Raw genomic sequence first — 12,714 nt, 5'->3', positions numbered from 1 at the left:
TCCTTTTCCAACTTCACTCACTAACAGCTTTAGAGATAAAATGGTAATTTGTTTTGCTCTGTCTTCCTTCCTTGTTCTTTGTATATTTACTGAACTAAATTAACTATCATATTATCTACTTTTTAGTCCAGTTCTCAATTTTATACTCATTATTAAGGCCAACACTCATTATTTCATAATTAATCTATGGATTAACTTGTCTTTAAACTCTCTGTGTACTTGATTCATCATCTTTTCAACAGTAAAAGTAAGTTCACAGGTATTTTAAGATTAGACTTCTGTTTCTAATAATTTTATCACTTTAACATTAACTTTACTTTCTCAAACAGTACCTATTACATAATCTTATATATAGGATGATATGTATTAAGTGATTTATAGAATCATTATTAATGTCTTTCAGGTAGTCTTTCTAAAAGGAAGCACAGTAAATTATTTTTTAATTATTTTAAAACTTTCTAGGGAATTCCCTGGCAGTCCAGTGGTTACAACTTGGCGCTTTCACTGCTCTGGGCCCAGGTTCAATCCCTGGTTGGGGAACTAAGATCCTGCAAGCCGTGGGGTGTGGCCAAAAAGAACACCAAAAACCAAAAACCTTTCTATAAGTGTATCAATACATCCCCTGGTTTTTGGAATAATTCTATGGTCTTTATATAAGAAATAGTTCAGATTGTTAGGACTAGAAAAATAACTGGTTAATAAGTTGAGAGCTTCCAGCAAAGTATAAGACTATAATCTGTCCATTGAATAATGATTAAAATAGTGCAGTTCTAAAATTTGAAAGGAATTTAGGTTATGTAACAAGCTAATGGTGACTATTTATAACCTAAGCAATATGTTGTTGAATATCATATCATAATCCCTGAGGCAATAACTTTTTAATTCCTCTAGCTGGACGATGGTATACTAACTGATAAGAAGATATGAGTATTATTTCAAGATCTAAATATACTCCCTAGAGTTGGGTCACTTATTATTTACTATACTATTTTAAGAACAGGTGAAGTGACCTGATCATAATTTATCCACCAAAAAACCAAACAAAACCTTTTGGTTAGGGCCTATGAATTGGTATCACTTGATCAAGTAATATATTGTATGGGAGAATATACTTACTGGGATGTAACGTTGGGACATGTTGTCCAAGTCTATCATCTTTTAGCATGTGTAGCAATGTTGTTTTTCCCGCATTATCCAATCCAAGAAATACCAATTTACCAGTTTTCTTATATAATCCTGCAGAATAAGAGCTATGATTAGTCAAAGTGATATCTGACATAGACTACACAAATAAAATGACTTTAAATAAAAGTATAATATAATATTCACAATTTAGTTATTTAGATACTTTTCCTAAATACACCATATTTTTGATAAAGAAACACTTATTAACCTTTTGAACTTTTAATATTTTATAAATTGGCCTGAAAAAAGCTTGGATATCTAACCTAATTTTAGTTTTGAAGAGCTATTTTAAATCTATTATGATTTGGGAAGTCAAATCATTATAAAACTAAACTTTGCCCCAATCAATAAATGTACGTGTGACCTAAACTTATCTCGCAATGCCAAAATGCCAATTCCCTTGACAATTTATCTTAAATCCTCTTTTATTTTATTTTAGTCTATCCCTTGACAAATATCTGTGTCCTCTACTAGAGAAACACTCATAAAATACTTGACATTATGTATTTAGGAAGCTAGACCAAAAGAATAATTAAAGAGTATTTTTCCACAGATAAAAATAAATTAACTATTTTTGACAATAAAAATTACAGTGAGTTTTTTTTTCAGTAAAAAAGTTTAGTTCGGGCTTCCCTGGTGACGCAGTGGTTGAGAGTCCGCCTGCCGATGCAGGGGACACGGGTTTGTGCCCCGGTCCGGGAAGATCCCACATGCCGCGGAGCGGCTGGGCCCGTGAGCCATGGCCACTGAGCCTGCGCGTCCGGAGCCTGTGCTCCGCAACGGGAGAGGCCACAACAGTGAGAGGCCCGCGTACCACAAAAAAAAAAAAAAAAAAAAAAAAAAAAAAAGTTTAGTTCACTGTCAAATTTCCCTGAGAATAAGGTTAAACTATTGACATGATTGCATAACACTAAGAAACAACAAAAATATCCAAGCACATAATTTTAAATATATCAATCAAGCATTGATAGATAAAGTGATAAAAAGATAAATACAGCATTGACCAATTTACAGTAGACTGGCATTTACTGCAAAATTCCATATTGAGCTACATATATATATATGTGTGTGTGTGTGTGTGTATTTTAAAAACTTTTCTTAGAGCACTTTTAGGTTTACAACAAAACTGAAAGGAACATACAGAGATTTCCCTATACCTCTCTCCCCACACATACATATCCTCCCCCAAGAGGACAAAAGTTTAATGACACATATTCAACAGTATACAGAGTATTTTCACTGCCCTAAAAAGTCCTCTGTGCTCTGCCTATACATCCCATCCCACCCAAGGCCCAGCAACCACTGATCTTTTTATTGTCTCCATATTTTTGCCTCTTCTAGAATGTCATGTAGTTGGAATCACTCAGTATGTAGCCTTTTCAGATTGGTTTCTTTCACTCAGTAATATGCATTTTAGTTTCTTCCATGTATTTTCATGGCTTGATAGTCCATTTCTTTTTAGTGCTGAATAATATTCCACTGTCTGGCTATACCATAGTTTATCCATTCACCCACTGAGGACATCTTGGTTGCTTCCAAGTTTTGGCAGTTATGACTAAAGCTGCTTCAAACACCTGTGTGCAGGTTTTCAGGTGGACGTAGGTTTTCAGGTGGATGTAAGTTTTCAACTCCTTTTGGTAAATACCAAGGAGCACAATTGCTGGATTGAATGGTAAGAGTATGTTTACTTTTATAAGAAACCAACAAACTGTCTTCCGAAGTGGCTGAACCATTTTTCATTCCCACCAGCAATGAATGAGTTTCTGTTGTTTCACATCCTCACCAGTATTTGGTGTTGTCAGCATCTGGATTTGGGGCATTCTACTAGGTGTGTAGTGGTATTGAACTTTATTTTTCATGTCTTTAATTGTCTAATACCCATGGAATTACATGAGGACAGGGAATGCAGCAGCAGCTCAAAAAATACTTAATCAATAAATGAAATTTTTAAGACATTAGGCAATTACAGATTCAGGCCATCCATTTTCTAATAAGTTCATGCCAAAATAACATCTAGTTCTTTACCCACATTTAAGTTTAAGAAGTAAATTATTTAAGTCCTAATCTTTTGATCACATATTGACCAACAATTCCAGTCCTAAAGACTGTTTTCCATATTTACTTGAGCTGGGATACTACATCTCTCCTTTAATTATAAATCTGACTAATAATCTCCTTAAACATTTCTATTTCTTAAAAGGTTTCTACAAAGATTGTTTTCCATATTTACCTGAGCTGGGATACTACATCTCTTCTTTAATTATAAATCTGACTAATAATCTCCTTAAACATTTCTATTTCTTAAAAGGTTTCTACATAGACTGTTTCTAACCAATGCACTCTATCTTACCACCCTTTTTTTTTTAATATTTAATTTTATTTATTTTTGGCTGCGTTGGGTCTTTGTTGCTGTGCACGGGCTTTCTCTAGTTGTGGTGAGCAGGAGCTACTCTTCGTTGCAGCGCGTGGGCTTCTCATTGCGGTGGCTTCTCGTGTTGTGGAGCACGGGATCTAGAGCACAGGCTCAGTAGTTGTGGCACGTGGGCTCAGTAGTTGTGGCGCATGGGTTTAGTTGCTCCACGGCACGTGAGATCCTCCCGGACTAGGGATCAAACCCGTGTCTGCTGTATTGGCAGGAAGATTCCTATCCACTGTGCCACCAGGGAAGTCCCTACCACCCTAACTTTTAAATAGTAAAAGTGTACAGGATAATATACTAAAGGGGAACAACTACAGCATTTAGTCTGTAAACTGAGTTGGACTAAATTCTTATTTTGTGGTAGGCACTGTTAAGCACCTGCATACATTATTTCACTTAATCCTCAACTCTGTGAAGTAGCAGTATTATTCTCTTTTTTACAGAGGGGAAATGAAGACTCAGAGTTAACTTGCTCAAATGCCAAAGTCAGATCTGAGACCTGAACCTATGTTTGACCCCAAAGCTTTGGTTCATTTTCATTTCTCTATACTGCTTCCTAAAGTTAGCACTATTAACCTTCTTGTTCCTGATTGTGATGCAATCTATTTTGCCTTTTCAACATAATTCAGCATAGATTCATTGTTCTATAAACTGAGATATGATTCCAACATGTTATAACCCAAAGCCCCAGCAAAATAAAGTTTAAAAGCCTCTATTTCTGACCCACTTCTTGCAAATATGTGACAAAATATTTCAGTCTGATAAAAAGATTTAAGAATTCTCTTGGAGGTAGTATAGAGAGATCTGACATTTGACCTGTAGTAGAGCAACAGTATAAAATAATGTGAGGAATTATATTTTTAAAAAGAAAAAAAAACACTCTGGGTTTTTAAAAATTTGCAATTAACGTTCAATTAAGAAATAAAAATACACTGACAAAATTTGATCTTACATTTTTATCCTTTTAATATATAGTAGTCAAACAAAATTTATATTTCCCAATCAAAATTTATTTCCTCAGTCAAGATTATGTTTGTGGAGAAAGAAATATTTATATAGGAGATATCATTCCATAAGTATGGTTGTGGCCAGTTTAGAACTATGTTGACCACTCTGTAATTACATGAAACGCTTCTGTTTCTGCCAGTTTACAAGATAATGGTTATAAGGAGACTAAACTTAGGACAAAATTTGAAAATAGGAGACTAGAAATATTTTCATTAATTATTACAATAATAAAATTGTATATATCCCACATAAAAGTTAATCAAAAGCCTGGTTCAGGGAAAAAAAAAAAAGCCTGTTTCACTGAAAAATGTGACAAGTCAAGGGTGTCAATAAAAGAATGGGAAGCAAAGATTTTTCCTATCTTTAAAATCTATAAAGAGAGGAAAATCACTAGTCAGAATTGCTGGGTAATCAAGACTTATTTAGTAGGATATAAAATGCCATTTATAATATATGAGGTACTTTATGGAACATGCACTTTTATAATAATAATAAAAAAAGAAACAATGCATTGGATTCCTGTGAGGATTACATGAGGTAAAGCATGTAAAGCTCTTGTGCAAATTGGCTAATAAATGGTAGCTATTCCTGTTAATAATATGCTTATCAACAACCTTAAAAGATAGGAATTATTATTATTTTACAGATAAGGAAATTAAGGCTAAAGTGGAGAAAACAGTTTGTCTAAGATTACTTTGGAACAGGTATAATGAGTAATTGAACATGACTGTATGATTCCAGAGCCCACATTTGTAACTACTGGGTTACATACAAAGAGGCTCTGTACAAATAAAAGACACTTTTATATAAGTAGGATTAAATGGGATAACAAAAGAGAACAAAGGGCCAACATTACCTAAAAACTGTAGCACACTGCTGAAACCACTGTAAATCCAGTCAAATATGAAGGACATAGCCAAATCTTACAGGGTCTGGAAAAAAAAGTGTTTTAAATTCAGTAGTTAACATTAAACACCAGCAACACTAAACATCAACTGTGAGTAAATAATCCTACAACCTTACTACAAAGAATTAAACACTCTTTTCCATGCCAGTCTAACCTGATCTATACTGATAAATAAAAAACAAAATGTCATTAAAATGCCAAGTAGAGGGCCTCCCTGGTGGCGCAGTGGTTGAGAGTCCGCCTGCCGATGCAGGGGATGCGGGTTCGTGCCCCGGTCTGGGAGGATCCCATATGCCGCGGAGCGGCTGGGCCCGTGAGCCATGGCTGCTGAGCCTGTGCATCCGGAGCCTGTGCTCCGCAACGGGAGAGGCCACAACAGTGAGAGGCCCGCGTACCACAAAAAAAAAAAAAAAAAAAAAAAAAAAAAAAAAAAAAATGCCAAGTAGAGACCATTCTTTGCCCCTCAAAGTAGCAAACATGAAAAAATTATAACAGTCAAAAGACTAGAAAAAATGTGGTAAAAGAAGCATTATCAGTGGCAGTATAAACTGGTACAAATCTTTTTCAAAACCAATTTGACAATAATGTATCTGTTGATACCATTTGACCCAAGAATTCTACTTTTAGAAATTGTCCTAAATATGGAAAAGCTTATGTATAAAGATGTTCATCAAAGTGTTCCATAAGAAAATTTTTAGAAATAATCTATGTTCAATAGTAAATTAAATATAATATCTATGGCATATGAAATATTTACCAAAACCTTGGAGTGGGGGACGGGAGAGAAGGGAGAAAAGAGGAGAAGAAAGGAAATTGATCATGAAATAAGTTTCCGAGTCTGATTTTACCTATGTGGAGTAAAAACCCTTTTTCTTTTTCTTTTGTTCTTTTGTAGCAGTTGGTACCAGATAGTAAATTTCTGGGTGTGTTATCTTTCTGCATTTTCAAATTTTAATCATGTTACTAAATGTAAAAAAAAAAAAAAGATTAAATCACAGTAGAAAATACAGAGCATAGTTCAATTCAGCATTTACTTGACATGTACTTGATAAACTAATATAGCTAATATGGAAAATAAGAGAAAAAAAGCCTCTTTAGAAAAAAAAATCACTTACACAAAAATATGCTTTCAGATCAACAAAGTTCATTTTCTAGGGCTGAACAAAAAACCCAGGCCCAAAACTTGGGCCAAGTTCAAAAAGTTTGAAGGGTTGTGCTATCTTTGATATTCTTCAGACTAAGTATGACACACAACACTGCTTTCTATAACTGCCTCTCCCTCCGGTGGGCTGCCAAACTGGACACAGATGGGCCCACCAAACTCAATATTCCTAGAGGGTAAGATGTTGAGAGCACATCACCTTAAGAGTCAGAAACAGAGAAAAGAGACAGCCTACCTCCAGTCTGTACAAGGCCTAGCAGTGTTTACTAGGAAATCCCCTGGATCCTGGCAATAGATTCTCCCCTCTTCTATTAACTTCTTACTTGAATTAGCGTAAGCAGAATTTTGTTCTTGCAATCAGTTGATTCCTAATTAAGACAGAGTGACTGGCAAACTATGAATAGTTTCATTTGTCAGTATCACAAAAATGAGAACTACAACAGCAAAATAAATATATAAGAATCTATTATCTTAGAAGTTTTCATTTTACTCAAGTTGAAAATTACACCTCCTTCTACTATTATCATTTTAGGTCATATAGAAATTGAAACTAAAAGTCAGAGAAAATATATACAGGTGGCTTGTCTCTTCTGAAGATTCTGAGGTATATACTTTTCAAAGGGAATCATAATAATTTTCACTGTAGAGAATCAAATAAAGCAGTGGTGTGTTGAGATATTTAATTTAATATATATTTACCTAGTTCATATTACACCCAAAGTCTGGAGCTAGACATCATGGGGAATACAAATATTGATGACAAACGTGGCTCTTTCTCTCAAAAAGATTATAGAGTGATAAATTAGCTACACAAATGCAATGAAACTGAAAAATGTTAAAACTGAATAGGATATTTTCTAAAATGGTAACAACTCACCCTATAGAGTTTCAAGACTCATTCAAACACAAGGGAAAAAAAATGCCCATACTGTAAATCCTAAGCTACTAGGGGAGTAATGATCATAAGAGCATAAAAACAAAATAATAAAAATAAATAACAGAGATATGAGGTATTTATGTGCATACCAACAGAAAGAGGTATGGTATGCTCACAAATGCACTTTATATTTTGTATGAAAAAAGAGAAAACCAGTCCTGCTTGTCTCTACATCCGAAGTCCTATTTTCATAGTTCTATGGTGATACCAGGGTACAGCTAAGGAAAGGTTTCTTAGATGGTGTTTAGCCTGAATGGGTACAGCAAAAAGTCGGGAATTGTTAGGTAATATGACTGGAGTTAGGGGACCGCAAACTTAGAGTAAAAAATCAACGGGTGCTAATTAGTGATGCAGAAGCCAGATTGATAAACAAATCTGAGACTAAATTTAGACATTAGGTCTTCATGCCTGCTACTATTAATATATGAACATAAGAAACGATGCTGAATCCGCCTTTCAATTTAATAAAACAAAGCAAAACAAACAAACAAAAAATATCAGCTACCATTTATTGAACCACTACGAGCATTATGGTCTAGAGGTTAAGAGCAGGAGCTCTGGTGCTAGGACTTTACTATCTACTTTAGGTAAGTTACTTCACTTTCCTCATCTGTAAAATGGGGATAACAATATTACCTGAGATGATTATTGCAAAGATTAATTACTAGACGCAAAGCATTTAGTATTTCGCATGGAGGAAGCATTTAATTTTAGCTGCTGTTATTATTATTTCTTCTACTACATGGCCCACAGTACTAGACACTTTACAGATATCACCACTAAATACCCCAACAATCTTTCAGAGTACATATATTATTGTTCTCATTTTACAGAAGAAGCTGAATTTACAGTAAGTAAAACTCAACTATTAATGATAGGCACAACTAAGTTTCAAACATGAGTTGAACTTCCCCGTCCATCGCCTTTCCCTTACATTGCATTGGCTCTCTAAAACTTTATAACAATAGTTTTAAAGGTTTAAATTTATTTAAGTCATTACATACCATTTTTTAATAACTCCAGCTCATGACTCTGACATGTAATTCCTTCCTCTCCCACACATCCCACACCCAGTCATTCCTTAGTTCTATCAATTTCTGCACTGAAGTCTCAAGCTTTCTTTGATTCTCACAGGAGCCACCTCGTCAAGAGCCTTATTGTCACTTTCCAAAACTACCATCTTACCATCAAAATGTGTTTCTACTCATCTGTACATGCCCTCCAGAGTAGCTTCCCCAAAATGTCATCTTGGACTTGTTGCATAGACAGGGTGACTATAACCCCCAGTTTGCTGGGGATAGTCTCAGCAAAGTTATTTCAGTGTAATTATTAACAGAGCTTCCTCTCACTCTCAAAAGGGTCCTGATTTAGGTTAAATTATATGGCCACTCTATGCTTGTGGATGCAGAGTCACTGGAGGTTTGTGAGCTGAGAAATGATACAATCAAACTCCTAGGCCAGTATTCCACATTCCACTCTTAGCTACCTTTCCAAGTTTAATACCTATTACTTCCCTACTTGTAGCTTTCCCCAGACCAAAGTAAACTGCTTGCCATTCACCACTGGTGACCTGGACTTTACTACCTTAAAACCTCTGCTCATTATCCTTCCCAGCATCAGAATGTTCTCCCACTATCTCTGCCTAAAGTCTCCTTGCCTCCAGCACCAGCCAAATGCTATGAAAGAAATTAATTCTCACTTGAGGGACAGATATAGATGGAAGAACCAAAAGAACCCAGGAAGGGTAAAAGAACTAGAAGAGAGAGGCAAGGAAAGAAGTTAGCCACATTAAATGCAGAGATGTCACAGCTAGCTTTGGTGACAAGGAGACAACAGTTGACAGCATGAGTAGCCTGCAGTGGAGTGGTAGTACAGCACAGCACAGCAGAGCTGTGTGACCTTGAACAAGTTAAAATCTCTCAGGGTGTTTTAAGAGCAAATGAGATACAATGCACAAAGTAAGTATCAATATTTAAAACCTGGCTTCTGTCATTATTGAGAAGAGAATGGGACAGGAGGTTAACGGGTGAAGGCAGTGAGGAAATTCTTTCATTCTTTTTTTTTTTCTTTTCTTTTTTTTTTTTGTGGTACGCGGGCCTCTCACTGTTGTGGCCTCTCCCTTTGCGGAGCACAGGCTCCGGACGTGCAGGCTCAGTGGCCATGGCTCACGGGCCCAGCCGCTCTGCGGCATGTGGGATCTTCCCAGACCGGGGCACGAACCCGTGTTCTCTGCATCCGCAGGCGGACCCTCAACCACTGCGCCACCAGGGAAGCCCTAGGAAATTCTTCTTTCAAAAAGTTTGAAATGGGATGAGGGAAATGAGATTTTCTTCTTAAGGAAGGGTGAGGCTTGAGAATGTTGATAAATTGAAAGGAAGGAGCTAGTGGCAAGGAAGAGGTTAAAGATGAGAAAGAGAAGGAATTAACCAAAAGGGTCAAAGTCTCAAGAGGCGCCTGGGCAGAGAGCACACTCCTTCTCTAAGATGAGAAGGAAGGAAGGCCAGGAAAGATGAAGAAGGGGTGTAACTACTGAGCCCGCGAGCCACAACTACTGAAGCCCGCGCGCCTGGATCCCGTGCTCCGCAACAAGAGAAGCCACTGCAATGAGAAGCCTGCACACCGCAACAAAGAGTAGCCCCCGCTTGCCACAACTAGAGAAAGCCTGCACAGCAACGAAAACCCAACACAGCCAAAAATAAATTAAAAAAAAAAAAAAAGAATAGCTACTGTGGGGAAAAGATCAAGTTAAAAGATTGCTAAAAAGAGCCAGGGACTTCCCTGGTGGCGCAGTGGTTAAGAATCTGCCTGCCAATGCAGGAGACGCGGGTTTGAGCCCTGGTCTGGGAAGATCCCACATGCTGCGAAGCAACTAAGCCCGTGTGCCACAGCTACTGAGCCTGCGCTCTAAAGCCCATGAGCCACAACTACTGAGCCCACATGCCACAACTACTGAAGCCCGCGTGCCTAGAACCCGTGCTCCGCAACAAGAGAAGCCACCGCAAGGAGAAGCCTGCACACCACAATGAAGAGTAGCCCTCGCTCACCACAACTAGAGAAAGCCCGCGTGCAGCAATGAAGACCCAATGCAGCCAAAAATAAATTAATTAAAAATAAATAAAAAAAATAAATGTAAAAAGAGCCAGTTGCTAGGGTTGAAAAACATTCACAGCAGTACCAATCTGTACTGATTTCTATCCCTCACCCCCCCACCCCAAGCAATGCTTAGCTTTAGAGAACAAGGAGCGAATGGGGTTTAGGGACTTCCAGAACAGCAAAAGAAAAAAAGACAGGGGAGCAGGAATTTGACAGTACTAGCAACAGGGACTGAAGTAATCTGATCAGAAGTTCAGGCTGAGTGGATAAGGTATAAACGCAGATAGCGCATGGAATGGGGTGGGGATCAAAGGCAGGCTCCTCGCAGAATAGAAATGGAAGAATAGAGGAAGAGTCTTTAGCTAAATAGCAGGTGTAGATGTAGTAAAAGGGTGCGAGAAGTGAAAGGTGGGTCAGAAATTATGCCTGCACAGTGGAGGAAAATGGGTTCAGAATTCAAGAAAGGATTGGGTCTGGGTGGTGGCCAGCTCCAAGGCCTGGCTCTGGCATGGGCAGCTGAAGAGAATTAGAGGTGAAGGATTCGGGAAGCTGGGCTATTCCACACTGACAAGCAGTGGAATCATCTAGAAGACTGGAGGGCAGCGTTTTAGAAAGCAAGACTGTGACTCAAGTGGCAAAATCCTTACTGAAGATGACTGTTGGTAGATGAGAGCCACGAGGACTCAGGGAAGGTAGAGTGGGTAAGCCATATGCAGGTAAATGGATTTTTTGCATAAGGATGGTACCAATTTGCTTTTGTATAATTTGTCCCAAGATAATGAATTTAATAACATATATGGGGAAACTCTTCTTTAGAAATTAATGAGATATTTACATTTCTATAAAGTCACGGTTTCTGAGATCCTAAAACAGAAACTCCTTAAGCTAGGAGTCATTAGTCATTTTAAAGTAGAGGGAGTGAAGTAAGTCAGAAAGAGAAAAACAAATACTGTACGCTAACATATATACATGGAATCTAAAAAAAATTTTTTTTTAAAGTTCTGATGAAGCTAGGGGCAGGACAGGAATAAAGATGCCAACATAGAGAATGGACTTGAGGACGGTGCGGGGGACAGGGTAAGCTGGGACAAAGTGAGAGAGTGGTATGGACATATATACACTACCAAATGGAAAACCCGTAGCTAGTGGGAAGCAGCTGCATAGCACAGGGAGATCAGCTTGGTGCTTTGTGTCCACCTAGAGGGGTGGGATAGGGAGGGTGGGAGGCAGATGCAAGAGGGAGGGGATATGGGGATATATGTATATGTATAGCTGATTCACTTTGTTATACAGCAGAGACTAACACACCATTGCAAAGCAATTATACTCCAATAAAGATGTTAAAAAAATAAAATAAAGTAGAGGTAAAAATGCCAACTAAGAATAAAAGTTACTTAGCCACAAACAGATACCTGAGCCCTGAGAACAGGTTACACAACACTACGAATACACTATTAAGACATGTGAAAAGCAAAGGTCAAGAACACGGAAACATATACACGTCAGCAGATTTATTTATTGCATGAACACCAAACAGGAAAAGTCGCTAAGCAGATTAGAAAAGTGATCTACTCAAGTAACATGAAAATCAGTGCAAAGGGTGTAATGGAACAGAAATTCTCAGATTACAAATAACTTCTGAAAGCCTTGCCCCATTAAACTCATTAGGACAATTCCATTTATATGAAATGTCCAGAATAGGCAAGTTTTTAGAGTAATTAGTGGTTGTCAGATTGGGGGTAAGGTGAAATGGGGAGTGGCTGCTAATAAGTACTGGGTTTCTTTTGGGGGTGATAAAAATGTTCTGGAGTTACTGGTTATGGTTGCACAACATGATAAACTAAAAAAACACTGAATTGTACACTTATAAAGGTAAGAAGTGTATGTACAAGTACCCTTTATGGTATGTACTCTCTCTCAATAAAGTTATTATTAAAAAATAAAGAAAATTATATGTTGAAAATTTACATGGACTTTTAATATTTATAACTAATATAAGTAAT

The 12,714-nt window shown here is 37.3% G+C and overlaps 1 protein-coding gene across 3 annotated transcripts in view; it reads right to left on the bottom strand.

Annotated features, from left to right (window-relative positions):
- SAR1B (secretion associated Ras related GTPase 1B) overlaps nucleotides 1-12,714 on the bottom strand; it is a 28,401-nt gene that overhangs the window by 12,234 nt on the left and 3,453 nt on the right. For 2 of the 3 annotated variants that reach the window (XM_079702713.1, XM_079702715.1), the window contains exons 2-4: nucleotides 6,368-6,482; nucleotides 5,469-5,544; nucleotides 1,117-1,236 (exon numbers count right to left, since the gene is read on the bottom strand). In XM_079702713.1, the coding sequence (XP_079558839.1) occupies nucleotides 1,117-1,236; nucleotides 5,469-5,526 (178 nt within the window). In that variant the 5' untranslated portion in view covers nucleotides 5,527-5,544; nucleotides 6,368-6,482. Of the gene's footprint in view, nucleotides 1-1,116; nucleotides 1,237-5,468; nucleotides 5,545-6,367; nucleotides 6,483-6,916; nucleotides 7,050-12,714 lie in introns of all 3 variants that reach the window. The other variant, XM_079702714.1, reaches the window with a different exon arrangement.

Source organism: Hyperoodon ampullatus, assembly GCF_949752795.1.
Source record: "Hyperoodon ampullatus genome assembly, chromosome: 4".
NCBI classification, from domain to species: Eukaryota; Metazoa; Chordata; class Mammalia; order Artiodactyla; family Ziphiidae; genus Hyperoodon; species Hyperoodon ampullatus.
Note: the sequence above shows the minus strand (reverse complement) of the source record. Positions and strands in the feature narration are given on the sequence as shown.